The following is a 27060-nucleotide window of genomic DNA, read 5'->3' as shown; positions in this document are numbered from 1 at the left end:
ACATGATTACAAGACCATACAATATAAGCCTTAAAATAGAACAATGCAGAGGACAAATGAATGGGGCTGCACGGATCGCAACATGGCTCCACATTTTTAAAGCCTGCATTCAACTCCTCTCCCTCCCTGCCTCAGGAAGACATTTGGGTCTGACCCTTATGTAGGTAAGGTCACAATGTGTGGCTCTCATCCAGCTTCTGGGGGAGTTCTTAAGAGAAAACACTACAGCACTGTTTCACAAGCCAGACAGAAGCAGCAATAGTTTTTCAGCTGTGCTTTAGTTGTGCAACACAGTGAATCTGGGCTCAAGTTAAAGCTGACGACCGCTGAGCTCTGCAGCCCACTCTGCAAAGCAGCAGGTGCTGCAGGCTGTGGTCAGAGACATGAACAGGCAGCAGTGTGTGTGTAAAAGGACCAGAAGTCTGTTTACAATTCCCTGGCAGCATAATATTCTCTGTATTCAAAAGCCGTGCTGACTAATTAACTGATCAGTCATCCTAAAAGAAAAAAAAGAGGATTTTTGTGTGCTACCAGAAGTGGGAAGCCCCACTGTCATGGGAAGGTAAGAATAAATAGAGCAGGATTCCCTCATGGACGACTTTCTTTGCAGCCTGCATTTGACACCACAACTTGCGGAGCTGGGAACGGCAGCTCACCTGAGGCAGGATGATGGTCTTGGAGTTATCAGCCCACACCACCTCCACTTTACTGCTGACATCCACGCGAGCCACCTGCCCGACCGAAGGCTGTGGAAACAAGGGCAGTTTGTCAGTTTCATCTCTTTCCCAGGCACTTCAGTGCAGAATCCCCCCCAGGCTGCTGACCTGCAAGCCTGGACCTTCCCAACGCAATGCTTGCTTTGGGTGGAGAGCCAGCTGAGCAGAAGTAACAGCAGTCCTGGGGCTGCGGCCTTTCTGAGGGCAGCACCACTGGGGAATCTGCCAGGAAGGGGACACCACAGTCCCCTGGAGCAGGCTGCCCTCTAGTGGGGTGCCAGGAGCCGGGCCCTGAGCTTGGCCCCCCCTGGGAAGGCTGGCAGCAGCTTTCCCAGAGTGCACAGACACATACAGACATGCTACAGCTGGCCCAGAGCGTGCTCATTAAGTGGCACTGGAAGGAGGTTATCTGGGTCAGCCGAGCAAGCGTGGATGTGTTCCGTGCTGCTGAAACTAGAACTGCAGCAAGAGCCATCCTACACCAGCTATCCCTTTTTAGGGCAGCTGTCTCAATGGCTGGAGGGCTTCCAGGCAAAATAAGGAAACCTGCTTCCCAGCAAACTCCATGTTCTCTACAAAATTGAGTCCTCTCCCTTTCTCTCCCCAGACCAACTCAATGATCCAAATTAACATGTGTATAGTAATCCAAAAACAAGAACCCCACTCTTATGTGGTCGATTGAAACTGGTTACACAACAAACTCACCTTGCACAGGAATCCACAGAACATTCTCATGTTAGAGGTTACTCAAATCCTAAGCAACCCTTAAGCCTCGTCTCAACTCTGCTGTTGTTCTGCTACAGTCTCCATCAACCCAATCATTTCAGCACAGAATTTCCACCAGCCCTGCAGATGTTTCTCACGACAGCAGGGGATACAATAAAACAAACCCAGCAAGCTAGAGAGTGAAGGATGCCCACACAGAGCCTAAGGCCATGACCTCCCACGGACTCCTTCCACACGCCCCAACACTAAGGGCAGGTGATGCCACAGTCACATAACTGCACTGAGAACCGACCTCATCCTCATTAGCCGTGGCTCCGTCCGAGTTGCCGATGCGGATCACGATGTCAGTGGTGCGGAAGCGAAAGTCTGGGTGGTCAGCAATGTCATAAACACTCACATCTTCCTCCTCCCCAATCAGCTGCATTGGAGACAGAAGGCAGACACGTCAGCCCTGGATGCTGTGCTCATCTTCCCAGCGTACCTCCAACACTGAGCTCCATCCTGTCACTTTTCTGTTGCTTAACAGACTGCAGGAAGGAACTGCTCGCGTCCCTTCTGTCATCTCACCCTGTAGCACATCAATCAAAGAACTATAATGAAAGGAGATGGGTAGCACTGCTCTTCCCTGCTCACCCTCACCTTCACCTCAGGTTCCACGTCACTGCAATCACAAGACGTGCAAGGTTGTTTCATTCCCTTCTGAACACCCAGATTTCTCAAGGCAGTTCAGTGGGGCCCAAAGAAGAGCATTTACTTTAGAAACGATCTGAGGCAACAAGAAGTGTTTGATAAAAAGTTCATCAACTGATGAGCAAAGGAAAATATCTTTCCTTTTATTTATTGGAGAAGTTCTAGGAGCTCCCAAGTAATGAGAAACGAGCAGTAAAGCGGAACACCTCCCCAGACAAGCCTGATAATTTGTTCCTAGCCCACCAAGAATCTGTGAAATACAGTATTTCTACAAACCCCCTCAGAGTAGGATAACAAGCTATGGATCCTCTCTTTCCACCAACTAGTGAAGACACCATGGGGAAAAACTGACACTGAACTCAACTGCATGTGAAACCAACTGTATGTGATTACTTCCAGGCCCAAAAGTACATGACTGCTCCCAGCCCCAAGGACCAGCTGCACTGCAGATCTGACTGCCAAGGTTTATCTACAGGAACCTCACTGCTGTGTGGCTCTTGCACTTACCTCCACATCATCTCCACTGGATTTCAGCTTGAACCACTTCACCACACAGGTTCGGCCGATGTGGTCACCAGACTGCACGACTCCATACACACCAGGGTCCTGGGAGCTCTGAGCTTTTGGTCACAGTGATAGGAGAAAAAAAGAAACAGGCAAGTTCAGTGGAAGAGCACAGATTCTGCACACAGCCGAGGCTGCCAACGTGCCAGCTCTCAGCTGAAACCTTCCACCTGTGAATGGCAGAAGGAAAAACAGTTCTTCCTAAACAGTCAAAACTGTCCTCAGGTAAGGAGCTGCATTTTAATAGGGTATGAATTGATGGTGAAACAAGATGATGGTGCACTGGACAGTGTGAGCACGTTGGGAGCCCTTTTATCCAGCACAGTGGTATCCAGACTCCTTTCTGGAAAAACTGAGGGTCCTGACAGGAGGTCCTTCAAGGAAAGCAGCACTGTGTGAGTTGTTCGTGCCTCCTCTGGTTTTGGGACACTCAGAGCCATTCGCACTTCCAAAGAGAAGGCAGGCAACCTCTACAGAACACTGAGCATCCTGGCTTTGTTCCTCGTATTTATTCCTTTCAAAACTTGCCTGTCACAGTTCAACCTTGGTATTTAAACAATGGCTGTGTGCTGACACCTGTCACCTGAATCACTGCCTGTTCCTGGTAATGCTCTCATGTTAACTTCACCTGACCATTTCTAACAGCTACTGCAGCATGGGCTGCAACACACACTAGGGGATCCAGAAGGAAGAACGCTTTGCCATTAAAAGCACGTTTACTCCCCAAGGAGAGCATATCTGTGACACTCAGTACCTCTTTTGTCCACCACAAAATCCCCAGGGCAGAATTCGTTGTTGTCCAGATGATGGACTGGAATCAGCTCGTTGGAACGAATGTTGGTCTCCACGGTGCCATCCTGCCACATCACGTCAGCTGAAGTCATCGTGGTCACCACCTCCACTGCAACCCTGCAAACACAGTCATGAGTTACCAGAGGGAACTTCAGCATCTCTCTCAGCTCTCCCATAAAGACAAACACACTGAACACAAGGATTTTTTTTAAGAGAACTCCTTCCCAGCTGCTCAAACACGTATACATCTGCCTGCAGCTCAAAAATGAATCCCAAGCATGCAGCCACAAACCCCATGCTGGCACTCCACCACAGAGTGTGACGGCTTGGATGCATTCTGTGCGCAGGAGACAAGAGGAAGGAGGAGGTTCTCATTAGCAGAGTTTGCCCAGCTTGCCTGCGCTGCGTCCTGCCTGACTCCACACAACTTGCCTTTTCAATCTTGTGCTGATTTTAAGCACAACCTTTACTTTGCTGGCCAGGCCTCGTAGACACAACATAAGTGCTGCACTGGTGTTGGTTTCAAGTCGAACTGTGAAGACGACACCAGAGGCTGTCCCCCCTTGTTATGAATGTCATCAGGGAAAACATTTTTAAGTGGAAATAAGATCAGTTTGCATTCTCAGGGGTCCACGTGCTGCCCGGAGAGCTGCAGGAAGTCTCCAACTGATGGTAAAGCAGAATGGTGAGCTGGCACCCTGTAGGTAGAGGTGGCCCTGAGCTGACACATCAGATCTGGTGAGTGACCCACCCAGCAGTGCCTGGCAGTGCACCCAGCAGTGCTTCATCTGAATATTCAGACAGCAAAGACCACTCACACTGAGCTGTGACCAGCTGCCACATGTGCCCTGCAAAGAGATGCACAGAGATAAAACCCTAGCTGGAAAAGCCTGCATTTCTTGTACTTGGAGACACAATCATTGCTGCAAAGTGTCTTAATGCCAGGTCTCTGAATTTCCCCATGTGGAGTCAGAATTGCTATGGGGATTTCTCCCAGCTAAGCTTTCCCTAGTGAAGCCTTTAATGAAGGACAGACACTCAGCAAAATGTGTAAATGAACTGAGAATGAGCCCACAGCATTCTCAGGAATGCTATCCTGTGTTCCCATTTTTGCTTCCGTTCCAGAAGTGTTCTGCTGAGGTTTGTCACCTTCTAACACAGTTTCTCCAAAACCTTCAGGAAGTAAAAGGAACAACAGAGCTAAAACACCCAAACAAAACGTGAACAAAGTCCAAGGCATTCTCAAACTACTGGGTTCCTTAAATCCCAGTGTCACTTTCTTGGAAGGACTGTCACATGTTATTTGCATCAGTTTACTTCTGATGCAGCATTTTTATACAAGCAGTCCAGGAAAACCAGCAAGACAGGATCCCCAGCTGTCAGTGTCCTTGCTTCCCCTGAAAACAGTTCAAACATTCTCCAGTTCAGAAAGAGGTAGAAAATGCTAAGAGATGCAGTTATTTCCAGAAGTGGGCTGATAGATGCAATCCTCCCTCCCTCAAGCTACTGAAATCAATTCCTCTGAGGCTCTCAAGCACTGCATTTTGTCTATTACAGAAAACAATTTGGCAGAAGCTGCCGATACCTATGCAGAGCAGGATGAGGACAAAGCAGAGCCCACTGCAGTACGAAGCCTTGCCAGCAGTGAGCTCTGTGAGGATGAGCTGTCCAGTCACACTGCTGTGGTTTGTCCTCAGCCTCTTTGCACAGCCACCACCCAGGTACCCAATTAGTGTCACATCCAAGCTGTGTGATCTTCATTCACCTCCTGCTCTGCGCGCAGAGTCGAGCGCAGCACAGATATTCTGTTGATGCCCTGAAGCACAGCTGAGCTGGACCAGCATCAGTGTCACATCACGTGGCCACGGTTTCATCAGAAGCTGGACTCAAATCAAGTTGATTTCACGCAGGCCACTGCACAGTCATCGCAAGGTAATCACTGCTGGTTACTAACGAGCAGTGTCCCAACGTGAGGCACACCATCATTGTCCACCCATGCTGATTTACATCCAAAAGGGATTTCAGCAACTCTACCTAGGTTTGGAAACCCAACTCACCTGTCTCCTGGCTTAAATTCTCTTGAGATCTTGGTCTTCTTCTTCTTGTGCTTCCGCTTCAAGTTTTTGATGGAAAGGGGGATGCTTTTCTTGCGGCTGGTGCCGCTGCCGCTCTGGGATGAGGCCGTGGAGCTGGCAGAGGAGGTGACAGAGCTCGTATCATCTGTGTCATCAGCTGCCTCGTCATCAGCATCCTGCTCCATGGACTGCAGCCTGTAATCAGCTGATCCCTCATCTTTCAGCAGAAAGGGAGGCTGCTGTCTCACTGCTGCTCCCCCTTTGTCCTTCCCTGTTTCTTCAGGCTGCTCCTCCTTCCTCTCCCCTACACTTGGCGCACCATTGGAAGAGTCCTCCAGTTCACACTTTGAGCCAGGCTTAAGGTCTTCTGATTTTTGGTCAGCAGCTGGAGCAGGCTCTTTGTCCGGGGCTTCAGAGGTACCCTGAGATTCTGGGGAGCACGACATGATCTTCACTATCTGCTTCTTCAGCAGTCTCCTCACCTGCAGAAAGCAGATGCGGGTCAAACAACGTGCTTATACACAGCAAACTGGCAGACAACCCCAGAATGGTGAGCTGTACAGAGAGAAATACAGCACCCCAGGGGTCTCTGCAGAATACTCTGGTATGGAGAAACGTACAAACTAGCAAGAGTCGTGCTAGTGATAACATCACAGCCATCTCACCACTGCTCTACTCAGGAGCAAACACCAGCTGCAGGCTACCCCTCAGCAAGTCAGCTTTGCTCTTTCAGGCTATTTTAAGCAAGCTCTGAACTTTCTTGTTTCAGAAGGTCACAACAGGCTACACAAGTTAATCTATGCAACAGACACAGCTGCGCAGGGAGGTCACCATCCACACTGCTGATATCCTGTTATTCTAGGAACACCACTGCTCTACAGCCAACATGTAAAGTCACAGCATGACTCATTTGGCCTAGGAAGCAGACATTCCTCAGTATCACTGCAGAAAGGACTGAAATGGATGCTCTGGCTCCAAAATAAATGTGAGGATAGGTGCATGTTTTTGTTAGAGCGAGTCCAGGCTGTCAGAGCACAGCTTCGCCCCTGCAAGTTGACACCCCTGTGTTCAGTGTCCTGTTCACATTCTCGTGGATTAGCTGCATGCCTCTCCCAGTGCACTGAGACTGCTGCACAAGGTGACTTCGCTGCTGGCATCAAGAAGCCATTACTCTTTACAATCACTCCAGGAGTCACATTTTGGACCACAAGAAGATTGATGCTTTAAAATCCACAGCGATCAGAAACGGTCAGAGAAGTCACACGTCCCTCCCTTTACCCCCCTAAGTTCACCTTTTTGGCAACTGATCCTTCACCCAGGACACAGTTCCTCTCTGGGCATTCACAGGTGATTTTTGCAGGTTCCACTTTGTCCGGGAACACATAGAGGCACCTTTCTCCAAGCTGCCTCTGGGCATGGTCAAAGCACCCCAGACGCTTTACCCTGGTAAGATGAAAGGAGAGCCGTGAGCAAAGCAAAAGAGCAATAACAGAACCTTGCTGCAACCAGAGCCTTCACAAGGCTGGCGTGTCCTCTTGACAACAGCACTTCTCCTGGAGTGGCAGAAGCTAACGCCACACCAAGCCTTCCCCAGGCACACAGCTGTAAAGGAGGAGTGGAAAGTCTCACAAAAGGGACACAAAGGGGTCGGGTGGAACAGCAGTAACTGCTCTCCCTCTAGTCCTCCTTCCCAGAGGCAGCTGCCAAGACACATTTCAAGTTGGCAGTGCTTTTTGCTGCCATCTGAGAGCTGCTCTCCTCCAGTTTCCCCATGAGCTCCAGGCAGGACTATGCTTTGTTGTGCTGTTACTCAATCTGACTTCTCTTTCTGAATTTTGTCCAGCTTGTTTTTGCAGCTGCAGCCTGCAGAGGGCACCAGATGCTCCCTCAGCATCAGCGTGGGCCCAGCGCAGGACACTTTGTTTCCCTACTGCACGCACAGTTAACAGGTGAAGCCTATTTCAGGCACCAGCTGAAGGACAAGGGTAGGCGCTCGTTGACTGGAAAGCGTTAGAAGAGGACGGTGGGACGTCAGGATTTTAGTTATTCCTTCACTTTTTTGAAGTTTTGGAATATAGGCATATAAGGAGAAGGGGAAAAAAACCAGCTTTGTGTCTAATCAGCTGCAGGCACATCACCCACGTTTGTGCACACCCTGACAGTGCAGAAGGTTTCCAGCTGCTCTCACCTGGACAGGTTCTCCTGGCTGATTATTGAGGGTGGAGGACTCACACTGTCAGTACCTCCGGGACAGAAGCTTTTAGTGATCCAAGTAACCTTTAGTTCTACCACCTGCACCTGCAATGTAAAGAGAAAGGGGTTTGTTTTTTCAGCTTTCCCAAATCCATGCCTAGGATCTAAAAAATCGAGTAAAGGAAAGCAGCAAAATCTGCTTTTGTCATTTAAGTGTAGTTTCCCAACATCGGAACCACTTCAGCTCCTCTGTAGCTCGGCTGTGGGCAACACTGAGCGCTCCTACAGCTTCTAGCTTCAAGGAAGATGGCACCTGGCTATGGAAGGAAGCTGTAATTCACACAACTCTGCAGTCCAATGTCACAAAGACACACTAATGGACTTGGAGCTGCTCCCTCTTTCAGCAAGGAGTCAGCAACATTTCTCCCTTTTTGGATAGCACGCGCCATTAACTTTCAATGGAAGAGGTGCTTCTACTACCCTAACGATCAGCCCCAGCAGCCTCTGAGTGCACTGGCACATGGTCACCTTACACGGGGCGCCAGCAGGGACCCTTGGGAGGAAAAGCCAAACCACGCTCAAAAGTCCTGTCAGCCCACGGTGAGGAATTTGTCACTTCAGAGCAGAACCACAGCGCATTTGCTCCTGGGAGGTTACCATGGCCAGCTGACTTTGCTCCAAGCTGCCAGCCAGGGAGCTGCTCCGTGCAGAAAGCAGCCCTGTGTCAGCCTGGCAGCTCTTACCTCTTCCACCACCACTCGGAACTTGCTTTTTGTGCTCAGAACTGGCTTCACACCCGAGAGCCATTGCACGCTGGAGAAGACTTTAGAAGGCCCGATGAGGACTTGCCCAGGATAAAAGCCGTATGAATCATCAAAGAAGAGACCCTGCGAGGGAAAGGGAGGAAAAAACAGCATGAAGGATACAAGTTTTAAGACTGCAGCCTTTCCCTTCCCTCGTTCGTGATCAGCAAGGCTAATATAAAGGAAAGTCTCACTAGCAAGTTGCCCATCTCTTAAAGCTCGTTTCTGAAGCCAACCCAGCAGTTTCTATAGCAACCTGCTCTATCACACATTCATACAGGATTATGACTCAGTAGGGGAGAAGCAAAGGTATTTGCAAGAAACAAAAGATACGGATTTCACACCTATGTTCTCAGTAACAAGGCGGCCACAGAGGCCACAGTCCTGGGCAGGGACACCTGATCTCTTTTCCATGCTCCAGTTCAAGCTCCTGCAGCTATCAGCCAGCCAGGGGATTCCTGCCTTCACTCCTCCAGCTGTCACACTAACTTTGTGAGCGTTCTTCCTGCCCTGGGTGGATTAGTCAACACAACAATCCTATGAAAACAGAACAGGGCTGTAGAGAAAACAATTATTTCCTAGAACTCTTTTCCACTGATATTCAGAGTGATTTGATGAGCCAAGATTCAGGATGTGGGGGCGGACAGAACAGTTTAGAGTAGATGGAATACAGAGCACAAAAATGCAGCAAGTCTTGTAGTTTGTCAGAAAGGATAAGAGCAGTGCACTGAGATCGAGATCAGGTGTGCACCCAACACAGCAGTGCTGAGCACAGGATCAAGGGTAACACTGGAGATAACTCAAGTTTAAGACAAAACTGTGGGTCTCTATGGGACTCCAAGTATTTTGAAGGCAGCCTGACTCAAAAAAGATCTCCAAATCAATGCCCAAAACGTGGATGCTGCTTCAACACAGATTTAGCAAGCACAATAATGCTGTGCAACCCAAAATAGCAGAGACTAAAATACCAGAGAAGGTCCAGCAACAGACCACACCGTTTCTGTGCAGAACAAGAAAACCACGGCAGCGCATCCTATTACAATTATATTCCATTTACTCCTCATGAAACAGAGGAACAGAAATGCAGTTTTAGATCTCTGCTTTGAAGGCTGGGAAGGATAAGGGTTGACAGCATTTTAGCTTTTATGAATTATATGCTATTCTCGCAGCCAACTCCAAATAAAGCTGCTGGGAGCACAGCGAGGCCCTCCTGATGCCATCTGGAAGGAGAAGCAAGCTGCTGCCTGCTTTGCAAGGTGAGGAAGCTGAGATCCCATCAGCACACAGCTGAAATGCCAGCAGAACCTTCCCCACCACGATATGGAAAAGTCCAGCACGATGGCAGCTCTCCATTCAGAGAATGCAACAGACAACAGCAGCAAGAGAGTATTCTACACCATCTAGAAACGTGCTTCGAGCAGAACATCATTTACACAGCATGCCCTTTTCCAGAAGAAGGCATTACATCTGCAAGTATTAAATGGAGCAAGAGCCTTTTCAAGCACATACAGATGTATTGAGCAGACAGTGAAGCACCTTGACATGAGCCATGTGACTGCATACTGCCTGACTTGTTTGCAAAACACAGTGGGATACGCTAAACATAACATCTGCTGAAAACCTGCTTGTTAGTAATCCTAAAATGGTTTGGGTTGGAAGGGATCTTTAAGATCATCTAATCTCAAGCCCTCCTGCTACAGGGACACCTTTAAGCTACATATTGTTACAGCTTACTTAAGAGAAGATCCAGCTAACTGTTTTTCAGACATAATGCATCACTTAACTTTTAGCATCTATAAATAATGGTGGTTTTGCCCTTCCCCTCTCCCTCCTATGCAAAAAGCTTATGAATTAAAGCTGATCAAACAGGCTCCCAGGAGAACCAGAAGCTCACCGAGTCACTGACGTGAGGACAGACGTCATACAGCTTGGCTCCATCTTCTGTGCTCATAGAACACCTGGAGAGCAGACAGGAGACACGGTCACATTTCCAGAGCCAAACAGCACCAGATTAACTGCTGCTGCCCGAGTGGGTCTGTCCATATGCATACTGCTGAGCCCTTATGGTCCAGAGCAGAACTGGCTACAGATAAGTTGTAAAAAACACTGCCTGGTATTCAAAGGCTCCATTCAGTGAGTAAAAAATAAGAAAATCAAGTAATATGCGAGGTACTGGTCAAGATCTTTCTGCTGCAGAGGTGCCACTGGTTATCCACACCAAGGAAACTCAAGGCAGTTTGGGTATGCTTGCTTCAGTAACAGCTTTATGTCCAGACTAAGTTCTGGTGGGATTTCAAATGATTCATTATAAAGACTTCAGAAACAGTTACCTCATTTGACACAGCTATGCACGAGTTGCTAACAGAAACCAAGCAAGGTTTTAAGTTCCACCAATAACTGCAGGCGGTGCAGATAGAGAAGTGCAGCTATTTTCACTGCCAGTCTAACAGATGTGTAAGAGCCTTCCATTCTGGGTTAACCAAAAGCTCAAACAGTCAAGAAAATCAGAGAAGCATCCGCCAGTCGTCGTTTATAGCTTTTGCAACGCTCACTTCTCTTAGAAAAAGCAGAAGGCAGAGCTGTTTTTTCCCTCTGTTTTAAATCACTACCATCCAATTTACACGACAGATGGGTTGGATCCCAGCTGCCATGCCTGTGTGCCTCCCAGCCCTCCACTGGCTCCTCCTTTCCTCTGCACCACTAAGACCAGGCAGGCCTCAGTAACAGCACAGAGTTCAAAGGGCTGCAATTCACACGTTCCTGTCTGACATGCACAAGGAACAGAATTCAAATCGTTTACTGGCTCTGCAGAACCACACGTTAAGGTAACAAGAAAACTCTTGCAATGCTTCTGGTTAAATCCCTCTCAGGAGGTACGGCTTTAGATTACATCCTCATTAAAAACATTCCCAACGCTGCTGTAAATAACAGGGCAGATAAAGCAGAGCTGACCATAAGTTCAATCTTGGGCTGCTTTTTCATCATTAATAGGAAGCACCAGCCTGCGAGCTTCCACATTCCTGCAGATGCTTTAAGGTAAGAATCCTCCCTCCCTGTCTGTCAGAGGCAGCACACTCTCCTACTGAGCAGTCTGGAATTCGTGATATGTCAAAACAACCATTTTTTCCACGGCAGAAGTGCAGTTTTAAAATCCAACATATTTCAGTTCTGGAGGGCTGATCTGCTGGGACTGACAAAAATAACATCCTTCAGATAACACGTTTCCAGAGGGCAATCGGTGACGTTTTCAGATAAAGATGTGTTTGTACTCTATATCCAAGGATAAAGCAAGCAGATGACTTAACAGGAGCACATGAATGAGAAGCTCAGCCTGCCTCGCTCTCCTAAAACAGATCAGGACCATGAAAGCTAGGGGGCATTCAATAGAAGGAAGTACCTGGCTCCGTTGGAAAGCTTAAGGATGACTTGGTTCTTCAGATCATACACCTTGCCCAGCCAGCAGTCATAGGCTATGTAGTCACCATACATGAAGGGCTGTGAAGAAAACGGGAAACCAGCTTTATAAACATCAGCCCTTGTATTTTGAACCAGTGAGTAAATCCTCACGTAACACAGACCGGAAAGCGACCTCGGGGGGGATTTCAGGCAGCAGCTGCAGACCTTGCTGTAAGCTTGAATTAAGGCACACTGAAGAGTCAGAGCACAGTACAGATTCTCCATTTAAACAGCCCTGAATTTCTGTAGTCGATAAAACCTTATACCACTCAGCATCCAAAAATCCCCCACCCGCACAAATGGGAGAACCAGGAATGTTTCAGTTCAACAGAAAGCTGCCCGACTCCCCTTAGCATTCTCACTGCTTCAGCACTAACAGTACTGCTGAGCCAGTGCTGAGGGGCTCTGGTTGTGTTGTCACCTGACAATCTCAATACAGAAGCTCTCACAATTTAGAGACAACCCCACCTTCCAAGTCAGCCCAATCCCAGCAACGTGCTCAGAAACACAGAACAGATGGGCAGAAGAGGAGATGCTCCACCTTCTCCCAGGGAGGATGCTTTAAAATAAAACCAAGTTGCAGATGCATCTTGCACAGATGCCTCCTTAGCACAAGTTACTTGGAGCACAGCAGCATTCTTCCCATCACCAAAACCCTGGCTCCACTTTGTTTTGGCTGCGTTCTCACCCAGATATGTTGCAGGTCTTTGCTGTTGACAGGGTACAGGATGCAGTTGGTTCCTACCAGCTTCACAGCACACTCTATGTTGACATCAATTACAGTCCCACACTGGCTGTCCTGGAAACACAAAGAGAAAGGTTTAGAACCTAGAGGAGGCCTTGCACACAAATGCATGTGCTCTGTGCACAATCCATGCACAGCAATCTGTGACTTCTCATGTAAAGCCTGATTGTGCAGCATGTTGTAAATGGGCTTCACCTGCTGCCATACTAAAAAGATCTGGCACTTTTCAGATGTCAAGGTTTCACATCAGATAACTTACAGTTGATTCAATTACGCGGTGGTTGTCATTGCCTCTGTCACTTTTTAGCAAAGTTTTAATCCTTTTTGTCCCAAAGAAAGTACCACATGCTGCCAGGAGCCTTCTGGGGATAGCTTGGCAATACGTGCACTGCTTACACATATGGCAGAAGCCTGCGAGGACAGGCTGCTAACCCAAACACTGTCAGTCACAGCAGCTGCCCTGGCCCTTGACAGCTGGGACAATCCATACTTTTATTTATTAAAGCCCACAGTCCACCATAAAAGTGGACTGAGGGACAGTGTGACAAATGCCCTGCTATCAGCAACTTCAAGGCTGTCCTTATCTCAAACATGAAGGTCACTGCTCCAGCAGGACTTGAGCACAATGCTGGGAGTGCTTACACTTGGTGAGAGGTGGATTTGTTTGCTCGGTCCACTTATAAGCATGTTGTTCTATTGGCTACATCAAATATTTATTCAAGGCTTTCACCCAGAGCCCTGGGTGGCCCCTCTAGAAGGCCATGAGTTTGCTGGTGCTCAGCTCATCAAACCTCCTGTTGGGAGCCCAGATGTCCCACAGCCCAGAATGGCACCTGGGCAGACTGTTCAGCACAGGTTGGCTGCAATCCTCTTCCTGGAATTACAGCAGCCTGCGTCCTGCAGCTCCCAAGGCAATGAAGACAGCAACGTCCTCGTGCCACATCCTCGCAGAGCTGTGCCAGTGTATCAGCAGGGCTGGGGGAGCCAGGCTGGAACAGCCCAGGGCAGCAGGGCTTCATCCCTTCCAACTGATCTACAGATTACTGCCACTTCAAGAGAGGTTTCCTTTGCTTCCCAACTCTCTCAGCTACAGCCCATGGCTGCAATAAACCTGGCACAGCCAGCAGCCTGCATGGTGCCAGCAGGAGCCCTGCAGAGCCCTGCAGATCCCACTGACACCTCTGCAGAGACACAAACAGGCTGTGCCAGAACCACACCTGGGGCAGGCAGCTGCTGCCAGCAAGGTTCTGGCCACGGGATAAGCGAAGCCTGCTTAAGTACAGCCCATCCATCCTCTGCTCACATTTTGCTGTTTAGGGTTTGTTAAGTCTGTGCTATAGACTGCTTAGCTAGCAGCCAGAGAAACAGAAAACCCTCACGTTGCTGCTGTTCAGGGATTCAAGTCTCTCACCCCACCTGAATCAGCTGAAACAAAGCATCAGGCTTCCCATGGCAGAGACCCTCCTGCCATCAGCACCAAACAAATGCAACCAGTGCTGTCACACCCCAGTGCCTGGTACCCCCAGAGCCCATCTGAGACTGCTGGGTGCCACCTGATCATGGGAAGGAGCAGAGGGTTGAGTTCAGCTCGTGTCCCCTTCCAGTTGCTGAGTTCTCGAGTGAGAACACAGACTTACATGCAAGGGTTTAGAAAGCAGAGATCAACGCTGCGAGAGGCCTGAGAAGTGACAGGAGCACAGGATGCTGGCTCTCTTCTCTCATCTGCTGCTGAACTGCTGCTCTGGGTTTATTTACCTCGCTGTCACATGAAGCATTGCCCTGCACCACAGAGGCAGTGCTGCGGGCAGGGAAGTTCTGCTGAATCACAGCGAGGCTGCAGCAGCGCTCAGCAATGCGGTCCCAAAGCAAAAAAGAGTTTCATCCCCTGACCCATCAGTTTCCTATCTGAGAGCACAGCAGCTCAGCAAGCTCCAAGGCCCCCGCACCTCCCATCCAACTCATTCCCTCCATACTCCCTTCTAACAAGGAGATCTCCACCTACCACTGCTCAATTTAAAGGGGCAGCGGCACCCAGCACCCTCCAGAGCAACAAATCTGGGTGCCTGACAGATTGCAGCCCTATTTCTGATCTTTTCCCCCAAGCACCACCTGGAAAAACGGAGTCTGCCACCATTCTGCATCCATCTGGATCAGACTCACGGGGGCCCAACCGCATTCAGAGAAAATGACCTCATTTCATGCATTAGGCATTCCTTCCTCGCGCTCGGCGCTAGACGAGAAGCACTGAATTTGAGTCAGCTCCTCTCTTGAGGAACAGAGGATTTCGAGTCCTTCCCACCCAAGGTTACAAACAAGCCCTGGGAGTGCAGTGCATACAGAGCAAGTTCCTCATTGTGCACTTGCCAGGCCGAGTGGTGTGGGGCAGGCTGACAGCCACAGCTCTCCTATTGTAAACATGGTAGTGATCTTCTGCACTACATCTAACGTTCTTCTTTGAGACAGAAGGGGTTCATTGCTTTATTTACCACTGATACTTAAAATATACTTGAGATGAAGGCGAAGCTCAGGTCTTCTTCAGATACAGCACGTTTTTGAGGGGAGGAATATGAGTTATTTACCCACCATCCTATTGAAAAAATGACATTATCAGCCACTAGCACAAACGGTCAAGTAAAAGCCAACGTCCAAACATGCAAACTGAAAATAAGAGCGTGCAGAACGCCTGCTGGGACACACCAGTGTACCTACCAACATATGTGCAGCAAGCTGGAGAAGCCCATTTGTGCTCCAATGAGTATGGAAATTGCAAACAAAAGCAGCGTATCCACATTTGCCAAGAAGAGAAGAGCTCAAAGTGACTTTAAGCTTTCAGGATGGTAAAAAGCATTAGAAACAGGCAATTGAGAGAAAGGACACAGAAAACATCCTGCTTTGAGCAAGAAGATACAGAGCAGTGTCCAGCTGTGCCAGGTACAGCACTGTGAGCTGCTATTTCCATGTGCCAGCAGTTCCTTGTTTTAGACTGAAATAGGGCTGCAGTTTTACTAAGAGATGTTGAATCCAAATTTCCACTTCAAACAAGAACTTGATTTCTTAAGGAAATGCTTTATTTCAGCATTTTTCAAGTTACCCTTCAAGTTCTTTGTTTTTTCTTCCTTTTTCTTGTCTTGGGAACATTCTGTGCAAAAGGACTGGGTTGACTTTTTTTCCTTAATGGATAAAAGAGGCTTTATTTCAAACACTCAGCCAGATCAGAGGATGGCCTTTTCCATGCATGCAGCTCACCATGTGGTGCCACCACAGCAACCAGTGCCTGTTTCAGCACCACATGGGCAGCCCCACTGCTGGGAGCAAGTCAAGAGAAGATGCAAGCACCCACCTGGCAGCCCATATGGCTCAGGGCTATAGGTTAGCTGTGAGCAGCAGCACCAAGCTGTCAGCCCAGCTAAGCTCCTGAGGGATCCCATCTCATCAGATGATCAATACTGGGACAGTGCCCCCAGTATGTCCTACAAGAAGACAAATCTACACGTCCTCAGATGTGCACAAATACTGTAAAGCTAGCACAGAATGACTAGGACTTAAATAGTAAAGCAGAAAGGTAACAACCACAAGCTGACCATTAAAAGCCAGCTTGTTTTCTGCTAACCTAGCTGTGTCAGATGCATTGGTGTGTGTCTTGCTTCAGCAATGCTGGGGTTTGCTGCAGGTCTGCACTCCCCTCATCTCAGAGCAGCTTGACTTGAAACTGAAAGGACGCCCGGGTGGCAGGTTTGTCTCATGAGCTGACACTGCCAGGCTGCCTGTGCTCAGGAGACCTTTGCAGATACACAACAGCAGTGAGGCAGCCTTATCAGCATCTCATTTTCAAGGGATGCTGCTAGTTCTATTAGACACACTAAAAATAGAACATACTCAAATCAGTGCTGTTCAGTTCCATTCAGGCAATTTGGCAAGTCTGAGAAATCCATGCAGCAGTGTTATGAACAAAAAGGGACACGGAAAAGAGCACTTACACTGGAGCTCATATGTCTGACCACGTCTCGAGGGACCACAGAGCGATCTTCAAGCTTCAGCTAAAGGGGAAGAAAAAAAGAGACTGGACTGAGTGTTGGCACTTAACATAGCAAACAAATGCACAGCTTCTCATCCCTCTGCACTGAAGAGGCTTCCAGCACTCCCACACATTGCTGGTAGAGGAGATATCACTGGATGGACCCAACAATTCCTGGCCAGTTAAACCACCCGTGTCCTTCTAGCAGTGACCCTTCAGCAAGCTGCTTCACTCATCTGAAGTCTACTTGCAGGCTGCTTCATTAAGTGTTATTAATAGGCTTAAAACAGCAAAACCCAATTCCCATCTAATGCATGACAAAAATGCTGTATGAGGGATAATGCTCTCAGCATACTAATGGGGAGGACACAAGGCTGCTTGGTTAAGATTTCCCCTTGCAGAACAGGGCCACTTCTCATCTGCATTTCAGTGCTCAGGAGCATATTTGCATCAATGTGAGCTCTGCAAACACATTAACCACATACCATGCATTTCGGGAAGCACCACATGAGCTGTGTATCAGGGACAGAGCCTCCCTCACATCTCACTTCTAGCATTCACCCCTCTGCTCCTGCTACAGGCATCACTTCGCTGGTTGAACCCGGCCCCAAACCCAATGTGCTTTGTCAGCATCTCATCCTAGCCCACACCCTGGCTTACAGCCTGATCTGTAAAATTAAGACATAAATCCATAATCTGAGGGCAGGATCCGGAATCAAAGCAAAGCACCTGAGTATTTATTGCCTTCTTGATGGCATGTTTCGGTAAGGCAGGAAGCAAGGCAGCCAGTGAGGCTTTTAGGGCAGCTCCTGAGTCTCAGCTGCAGCAGGGAGGGAAATCTGAAGCCTCCTACAGCCCACTTCCAGCCTGGGGAAGCATTCATACCCTCCCACAGCCCACCAGAGCATAGACAGACATCCATTTTTATAATGCTTTCTAAAATTATGTGTTGAAGTACTGTACAGAGAGCCCTTAACCTCCAGAACCACAGTCACAGCAATAGTCGCGTTCCAGTAACTGCACACCTGTGAGCAGCAGTTTGGGGGTTTTAACTGAAGAGTTCTCTTAATGCAAAGCTCAGTGTGTAATGACAGCTTCATTTCAACACGCATCAGGGCAATGCCAGATTAAACCAACTCATCACCCACCACTGAGCCGTTCTGCTTTGTTCTGTATTGAACAACACTTGAATTACCCACGCTGACGCTGCCTGGCACGGGCAATATTTGTACATTAGGCATCCCAGGTAAATCAGGGAAGCTGTTCAAGCATTCCCTTCCCAGTCATCCACACCTGAAGGATATAACCACGCAGTTTCTTCCAAAAGCAAAGCATCAAGCTTTCTCTGCAGGGGACTGCACTTAACCTGCTCTCTGATGGCTCTGTTTGCAAAGGCAGCATGACTATTTTCAGCTCTGTGCACCAGACCCACCTGCCTCAGTTGCTAGGATAAGCAAGTAGGCAGAACACCAGCCTAGAAATAAATACTTTGCAGGTCTGGTATCATGCAAAGACCATTACAAGCACAAAACCCAACCAGAGCACGCTAGAGTGGCTGTTCCTGAACACACAGCAGTGCAGTCACTCTTCCTCTCCTATGTAATCCCTGTGGTGTGATCATCACCCATGGGAGGTCGGCCTCTCACTCAGCAGCCAGGGAGCTCAGCACTGGATACTCTTTTAAAATAGGGACTTGCAGCCCAGCTGCTATATTTGCCTCCATGAAAGTCAGTATTAACATGGCTCAAGTTTTCTGCTCCAGCCAAGTGCTTTGCCAATAGCCCCAGGAACAAGAACTCTCAGCTCCCCAGAGATGCATTCACCAGCACACCGAGCTGAGCTCAGCAACCCCCAACACCTCACATTCCAGGCATGTTCTGCTTGTGTTGCCCTCTCATCTTTTTTAACCCACTTTACCTACATTCAAAAAGCCAACGATGCTCATAACAACACGTTTCACCCAGGCAGAAAGGCACAGCCAGCACACACACACCAGGCCCGTGGGTTAAGCACCACTACAGACAAGCAGCTCCAAGAGGCACAACGGCACTCAACTGCTGCCCTGTACTCAGTGCTGCTTTCCAGTACTCAGCACTGAAGCAGTGCCCAGGCTCAGGGGCACACCACCAAAGCAGGAACACCTGGGCTGCTCCACCAGCTCTGGCCATACTCTGTACTGCATGAGGGTGCTGCAGGGCATCTGGGTTTCTGCTTAGGGAACAAGGACCAACATCATCATGTTCCCACTCTCAGCTGAGTACTCTCACTTGATGGGAAGCTGGGCAGCTGCTGTCCCCTGAAACTGGGAGATAGGAAAGCGCGTTACATCATTAAGCCCCAGCAGCTTTTGCTCAGCCCAATGATTTCTTACATCAGCAATCAGCACACCTTTCCCACAGTCACTGCCTGCTGCTCCCACACACACCAGCACGCAGCTCAGGGGCTCCTTACCACGCTCAGAGGACTTCACTTCTCCATGCACCATGCAGACAAGCCGTGCTGGGCAACTCCAAAGCACAGCGTGGGCAGGATGGCCGGGACCTCTCACCACTGCAATCCACTCTGGCTCAATGCAGACCATGTCACAGGTCAGTGCCTTCAATATGCGGAGGCACAAGGATTTGGGAGCACACGTTCCATGTGGGTGAGCCATGGCAGTGCAACTTCTGTATTTCTGCTCAGCTCCCAGCACTGCCCAGCTCAGGGTGGCTGTGAGGATGACACCCGATCCAGCACAGCTCTTGCCAACAGCAAGTTAAACCGAGTTCACAGTGTGTCAACTGCTGTCTCTGACAGCTGCAATGTTTGCCCAGTGAAAAATCAAACCTGGGAAAGGTGCTGGTGTGATCCCACAGCCCCTATCTCCAACGTAGTCCCTGTGCCAGACACAGGTTTAATCCCCTACAACAAGAACTCTGGGAATAAACACAAGCACAAAGGAGAAAAAGCAGCAGACACCCACCCTTCCCTTTGGTAACTGCTTATACCTAACAGACATGAATGCACAACTGCTGCATGTGAAGCCTCTGCAGCGGGCTGTGCTGCTATGTGATGGATGAGCTCCCCAGCAGTGACCCACCAGCAGTCACACGGACTCTGTGCAGCATGGAAGTGCTTCCACGTGAGCAAAGCAGAGCTGGGGAGCAGCACAGCAGCAGCAGCCTGGCTTCCAGGCCCTGACCAGCACAGACCTGCAGCTCTTTCTTGGCTCCTTCTCCATCTCGCATTCCCAGCACTCTCCTCACCCTTGTGCAACTGTTCTCACTTAAGCCATTTCCACACACTCCTGCTGAATTTGCAAATAAAGATACAGAAAGCATTACTTGCAATTTTATAAAGCCTGTCCTCTGATAGGGACAGTCAGCTCTTTCAGCAGAAGAAAGGCAATAGAAAAAAAAAACATCTTGCAGATCCACAATTGCCCAGAGGTCTCCTCGTTAGCAAGGCTGAGGTGTTACACATGGAACACGTCCCTGTTGTTTTCAGTCCTTAATTTTTATTTTAAACTCTGACTGCACACCCAAATTCTCTTCAGCTACAACAGCAGCACGGCAATCAACACAAGCTGTTTGCTCAAACCCAAATGAGGCATCCAGAATAGCAAGCCAGCTGTCCAAACGCAGCACAGAATTGGGTGACAAAGGTTCAGAATTTCAAAGATCCCAAACATCTGAAGCTGAGATGTTTTAGAAAGAATTTCAGCATCAAAACTACTGGCGGCACCAAACAACTCTTAGAAAAACATGCCCTGCATGCAGAGCTCACCTCTCTTGAAAGACATTTCTATTACACTGATCATATCGTGCTGCACAGGAGCTGTCTAGAAAGCAGGAGAAGAAAGAAGCAGAAGGAGGATCCTGCAGAAGATGAGCCTTGGTTCACTCTGACTTGAAGCAGCTGCAGGCTCCCAGGCAGGAGCTGTTCTGGGGAAGGAAGGAAGGAAAAGAGAAGGAGGTACAACAAAGACCACTGGAAATTCTAGCTTCCAAGGACCAAAGCTGCGTGCCCTCAAAGAGCAGAAGAGTTAGGAAATAGAAAGCAGAGGGTTTGACAACAACCCTTGTGGGATGAGACTGAATGGCAGCGAGAGCAAAACAGCACTGACTGGCAAAGTTCTGCCCTGCCAAACCCCAGCCAGGAGCGTGTGCAGCTCGTGGCCCTGCCAGGCAGATGGATCAGAGAGGACAGAAGACATTCAGTTAGAAATGGTACTGAGATTAACAAACATTCAGCACGGCCTGCAATGACTTAACTGCCAGCAGTCATGAGCGTGTCATTCAGAACGCAGTTCTCCTCTGGACTGCTCAGACAGGGAAGGACAGCAAACAGGACCTGCATTTCCTACCCTCAGCACAGCAGTGTGTTGGTGAGGCTGTCTGGGGCCGTGCAAACACTGCTCTGCACGAGGTCAGGGTGACAAACAACTCCAGGGGCAGAAGGACAGAGCGACGGTTGCTAAAATTCTCCCTAAATGTGAAAGAAAGGCTTTAAAGGACTTCACAGAAGCTAAGATGGCATCAATAGTGCTCCAGCACTACCTGAGACTGCTGACGTTACAACTCCAGCTCATGACACCACGCACATGCCAACCCTCCGGCACTCAGCACGATGTGGGATGCATTGCCCACCCTACCCTAAGCAGCACCAAAGCAAACTTCGGTTTAATCTTAGCATGCAGCCAGCACATGTGTTCAAATCAGTAGAAGGCAGCACCTACAGCTTGCCCATAAGGATCCGACTGCCAGCAGCAGCCTCAGCCCCATGCCGCAAGCCCTTTGCTTACAGCAATGCATTCTCACTCTCAACAAACACCTCCAGGTCCTGTGGCAGCAGGACACCAAGGGGCCCTGCTTTCCTTTTCCCTGAGAGGCTCTGCTTTCATTTTCCAACATGAATTTGGCTTAAAAAAAAAAATAAAAAAAAAAATACATATACATATAGATAAGTAATTCATTAGATGCAGCAAAAGTTCAGTTTAATTATAACATGGGTAAACACAGTGCTCAGAGCAGAGGAATCTGGCTTCATAATAAATCTCAGCAAAAATTAATCTTTTACTTGGATTTCCCTCATCCTAGAATGTCAAATGCTATTTACTGTACCAGTAACAGATCATTTCTGTAGCTCTGCAAACGTACATGACATTTTGGAAATCACTGCAAGACATTCCCTGGCCTGATGAGATCCAAAAAGGAAGGCTGAGAACAGAGCAATAACTAAAGGAAGGAAGATGGGAAGGCAAGAAGGTTATCAGGCTGCAGTTGGATGGGACAGGAGGAAGTGTGAAAGCATTTCCCAGCAGAGGGAGCACGGCACTGGCAGAAGTGGCTGGGAGGACAGGGCAGCAGGTGGGCACTGACCTGAGCTGCACAGAGCCACTGCTCCTCTGCTTTGCTTGGAAAGAAAATCGCTTTGGAACGGGCAGCAGTGCCTTCAGCTTGTCATCCCCACACCTCTGTCCTGCCTGCAGAAGCTTAGCACCGTCAGTCATCACAGAAGGGATGAGGCCATGGGAAACCCACCTGTGGGAGCTGAAGGAGGGGTAGAGCAGCCAGAACAAAAAGCTTTACACACAACAGACATAAAGAGAACCCAGGAACAGCACAATAACGCTGCTTAGCACAAAGATACGGAAGGCACCCTGCACTGACAGCCCTGCTTCCCTCGCAGCCTCTGGGCAGCTGTCCTTAACACACAGCACAGGCAGCCCTCCAACCTGCTCCCCCCGGAGCAATGCTACACAGCCGCCACCTGCTGCCTCACAGTAAGATGGCTGATTAAAAGCAGCCCTTCTCCTACCACCTCTGCCTAGGAATCTGAGAAAAGCTTGATAAAGAGCAGAGATCCAGCACCAGATGGCACTGTTACCTGAAAAAACCCACACGAGACTGCAGCTCAGAGCACAGGAGATGCTGGCTGGAAGCAGGCAGTATTTTGCCTATAGAGCAGCAACACCACTTGCAGATGGGCTCATCCCTCCCTCAGAGCCTCATGTGAAGCAGGCTGGAGCTGCAGTGCCCTTCAATGGGGCAGCACTGCCTTGTATGGACATGCTGACCCTGCTGAGCCATGCCTGGTTCAGCAACGGGAACCTCAGAAAGTGCCTGCAAACAGAGGCTGTGCTGTGCTGGTCTTTATGGCAGGTCTCCAGAGTTAGACTCTATAAGTGGGTCTGAAGAACAAGATGTACTTGCTTGCTGGAAGAGCAACCCCAAAGGAGAAGCTGCTCTGGGCACTCCCTAACACTGAGGAGCACGCTGCAGCCAGCAGCCTGATTTCTGGGAACCCAGCAGCCATGCTGATGAAGCTGTGCTCCTCCCTGTGTGGAGGAGCCTAGCAGTGTGCCTAGCAGCTCTCTGATTTACCTGAAGCAAAAGGATTCTTCCAGTCGTTGCCTCAGGATGGAGATGGCGGTTACCATGCAACAGGTTTTTTGTTGCTGGGCTGCATCTGTGCTCTAGGAATCAGTCACTGACCACTGGGAGCATGTGGGGCACACAGCAATGCACACGGGGAGCTGAATGCTGGCCCAATGCTAATATCTGCCTTGCAAAAGGTGCCAGGGAACAAGAAGGAGACAAGAGACATAGAGCAGCACATCACTGTGCCTCCTTTCCAGCTGGTTAGCTCATACATCGCTGCTGTGAATACAAACCAGCCATTTAAATTAGCTTCTAATTGTTCACAATTATTCTGAGACGGCGTGACCTGCAAACAGCTCTGAGCAGGTTAAGGTGCCTTAACGTGATTCACAGACTCGTGTTTTACAAGCCTGAGCAGCAGCAATGCTGCCAGACCAACAGCCCCCAACACGTGCTTCATGTGCATTGCCACTCTTCCCTCCTCACAGTTTTGGACTGGCTCAAAAACCAAAATATTAATAGCTGGGCCTACAGTCTTTGCACACACAAGTGGCTTCAGCAGCATTAGGGGACTGATGTCAGACATGCACTAATGCTCAGATTCCTTCTTATTCAGCAGTGTTTGGACACACAGCTATGCACTGCCACAAGCTGAAACTCTCATCCAGTTGGTAAGGAACCCTGGCAATTCAACTGAACTGAAGTGGGGTTATTTTATGGAGTAAACAGCCTCCTGGAGCAGAAAAAGTCACGCAGAAAACCCATGTATAAATAGCTCGAGCTGAAAGCACAGCAGTGCTGTGTCATGGCACGCTCCCGAGCAGCCCTGGGCAGCGAGCACACAGAGCTGAGCCATTTCTCCTGCCCTGCAATGGAAGCACACCTCCAGACAGGCACACGTGGCTCATCTCACCCCCAGTGCTCCAGCACAGAGCAAAGGCAAGCGGTGATTCAGGGGGAGCAACAGCCAGCACTGGCTGCATGCCACAGCGAGTGCTCTGCAATGGCTTTCCGTTATCTAACAATGCCTTCTGAGCCAGATGCATCCACTGTAAAGTCAGGTACCATTCAAAAAAAATAATAATTCAAACCCTTTACAACCAGCTCATGCAAAGTCTGGAATGCTACAGAGAGCCCATCCTGAATTCAGTGCCAGCACAGACACCCCGTGCAGCATTCATCCCTGACAAACAGCAAAGCCACTCCCCTGGCTCACACTGCAGATGAGTGTGTGAATGCTGCTGGGACAATGCAGCACAATTGCATCATTGCCCAAAAAAAAAAACAAAACAAAAACCCACCAAAAACCCCTCAGCTGCATTTTCTATTCACTGATGGAGTTCCAATTATGCCTCCCTTACAGAAGTGCTGTATTGGCTGTTACAAAAAAGGCACCTACGGAATCCATCTGAGGGCTCTGAGAGCTCTGATTTCACAATGGAGTTCCTGCCACTGCCGTGCTGTTCCACAGCTTTTTAGACAAGAAGGGAATCCACCACTTGCAGTATGGCTGGGGGAGATGCAAACATCTCCAACCAGAGCTGAACTCACTGTTAGTGCACCCTGCAACATGACAGCAAACCACCTCCTGTTCCCTTCATTAACTGAGAAAACCCCCAGGGATTGGTGACAGCAATGACGTAACAGGGACATGGCTGAGAGAGCCTTCCAGAGCCTGACTTCACACTCCTGGAGCCACATTTGATGCAATGATAATTGAAGATGACAAACCTGGAGATCTTTGCTTGCCCCATCGCTCAGCTGAGCAAGCAGAAAGCCCCACTGTGTGGCTCTGCAGTCACAGAGCCAATGCTGGATGTGACACAGAAGCCAGATTATTTTTCCCTATTAAAGTCCACTGAATTTCTATTCTAAACATGCTGAAGGTGAGTTAAGTGCCCCCCTCTATATGGGCTTTATGGGTAAAATCTTTTATACCTGCAATAGTCCTCATCAGCCTGGTGTCCTCTGGATGCAGAACATGGGCAACAATAAGCAGATTGCAGAACCAAGGTGTTCAGATCCAGCTCAGGGTCCAGAAGGGCCCCACAGTCTCCCAGGGTCATCAGGCACCTCTGGGCCAAGCAGACCTCCTGTTCTCTAAGAACATCCCTAAGCATGCCACTGCCCCTGCATTGGGATCTGTGCTAAAAGCATTCCACTGCCCCTTCGCTAACAGATCTTAGAGGCAAGAGCAAGGGGGGGCTGACTGTTAACAGAACTCAGCACGTAATTATCCTCCCACAAATGCCAAAGACAGCACACAGCAGGTAACATCACCTGGAAGCACCTGTAAGATGTCTCAGTGCAGAGCTGGTTAGAAAGGATGCTCAGATAGCATCGGAATGCATCACATTTGACTCAACAGCTCTGACAAATACTGTGCACTTAAAGTGCATTTGTCCCCCTCCATCCTTCCCAGCCCTCCTTCAGCTCATTGCTCAGGCTGAGGTTTGGGACAAGCCAACAGGGTTCAATTTAAGCACAGTCACCAATTCTGGAGCCTCTCCCAGGTGCAGCTCGCCAGCTGTGAGCAGCTCTGCTGAGGGTGAGCTTATAGGAACACTCCAGACAGCATGAGCAATAGGCAGTAAAAGCCCGCTTGCCTGAAGTCAGCAGATCTGCCTCCAAACACATAGAGAGGTTATGTTTTTTTTCCCCTTTCTTTAACAAGAAAAGCATTTGCCTTTCAGAGCAGAAAGGCACCGACTCCCAGCACAGACACAGAGCTCCATACCTGTGCTAACAGCCTCTTGGGGATGTCGTCACCGGGAGGGAAAAGTGCTGAAGAGGAATGATGGAGCTCATCAGCTCCAAAGGCACTGATCCCCATCCCGGCAGGGCTCCAAGAGGATGCTCTGTACATCTGGATGCTTTCACATCTACACACCTAATAAAAACAGTCTGGAGAACAAATAATCAATGGCCACCGTCTGCAAAATACATTTTACCTTCTTAAACCAAGTCCGTTATCCTTGACAGGGATTCCCATATTTCCTGGAACTGTAATTCACTCCATGTCTACTTCCTACAGTGACTTTTTTATGAGGATATATCGCCATGAACACATGCAGGGAGAAAGGCAGCATTTTGCTTTAGCACCAGCCTGTTATGGGCTGTACATGTGATGTGCTCCTTGCTTTAATGACTTCGGTTATCACAGAGGGCTTCCAGCCCATCACAACTCCAATGAAACATTGAGCCATAAATGCAGCTGGAGTTTGCAAACAGTACAGCAAAACACCCTCGAGATGATTTAGAAAGCTGTGCTGTGACGGCTGGAGAGGTGCTCTGCTCCCTCCTCCTCTCAAAGCCCAGGTTGGACAACCTCTGCCTGAAGGCCACGGAGGGAGCAGCCCTGGGAGCCCTGCAATGGGTAAAGCTGGCTGCAGGCTGCAGGGCACCCAAGGGCACGAAGGCAGCTGAGCCTTAGGCAGCTGTATAGGGGCCGTCATTCCTAGTGAGAAATAGAAGCTGTGTACTGCCTGAAAGCTGCCCCTGCTCATTGACTACCACTGTATTGCAGTCAGATGTGGCATGATCCCTATGAGGACGTGCAACAGCCCAGACCAAGTCAGCCCAGCCTCGAGCAGGATGCTCCATGCTCACCACAGTGCCTTTCCCCTGAACCATCGCCCAGCTCTGCAGCCTGCACATACACACGTGTGCAGCTTCATCAGCCCCTCAGGGTCAGCTGGCACTGGGATGGAACATGGAAGCCAGGAAGGAACCTGTGCATCATTACACAGGGAACAAGAAGTCAGAACAAAGCATTTCACCTGCAGGTAAACACTCTGCATAGAAAACTCAAGACACTGTCAAGATTAAGAAGCGTGCCAAGCATACACAGAGAAGGCAGTAAAAAGGATTTTTTTTTTTTGCCTTGCATATGGAATGACATACTTTGTTCTTCATAGAAACTT

At 49.1% G+C, this 27060-nt stretch overlaps 1 protein-coding gene across 2 annotated transcripts in view; it reads right to left on the bottom strand.

Annotated features, from left to right (window-relative positions):
- UBE2O (ubiquitin conjugating enzyme E2 O) overlaps positions 1 to 27060 on the bottom strand; it is a 49059-nt gene that overhangs the window by 9511 nt on the left and 12488 nt on the right. Inside the window, exons 1-13 of one of the 2 annotated variants that reach the window (XM_052688319.1) lie at positions 19227 to 19344; positions 16738 to 16797; positions 12704 to 12814; positions 11957 to 12054; positions 10454 to 10517; positions 8500 to 8643; positions 7752 to 7861; positions 6856 to 7006; positions 5546 to 6045; positions 3451 to 3605; positions 2640 to 2752; positions 1735 to 1860; positions 657 to 746 (exon numbers count right to left, since the gene is read on the bottom strand). In XM_052688319.1, the coding sequence (XP_052544279.1) occupies positions 657 to 746; positions 1735 to 1860; positions 2640 to 2752; positions 3451 to 3605; positions 5546 to 6045; positions 6856 to 7006; positions 7752 to 7861; positions 8500 to 8643; positions 10454 to 10517; positions 11957 to 12054; positions 12704 to 12814; positions 16738 to 16749 (1674 nt within the window). In that variant the 5' untranslated portion in view covers positions 16750 to 16797; positions 19227 to 19344. Of the gene's footprint in view, positions 1 to 656; positions 747 to 1734; positions 1861 to 2639; positions 2753 to 3450; positions 3606 to 5545; positions 6046 to 6855; positions 7007 to 7751; positions 7862 to 8499; positions 8644 to 10453; positions 10518 to 11956; positions 12055 to 12703; positions 12815 to 16737; positions 16798 to 19226; positions 19345 to 27060 lie in introns of those variants that run through there. The other variant, XM_052688318.1, reaches the window with a different exon arrangement.

Source organism: Tympanuchus pallidicinctus, unplaced genomic scaffold (genome assembly GCF_026119805.1).
Source record: "Tympanuchus pallidicinctus isolate F22 unplaced genomic scaffold, pur_lepc_1.0 scaffold23, whole genome shotgun sequence".
In the NCBI taxonomy this organism is placed as follows: domain Eukaryota; kingdom Metazoa; phylum Chordata; class Aves; order Galliformes; family Phasianidae; genus Tympanuchus; species Tympanuchus pallidicinctus.
This window is presented reverse-complemented; position numbering and strand designations above follow the sequence as displayed.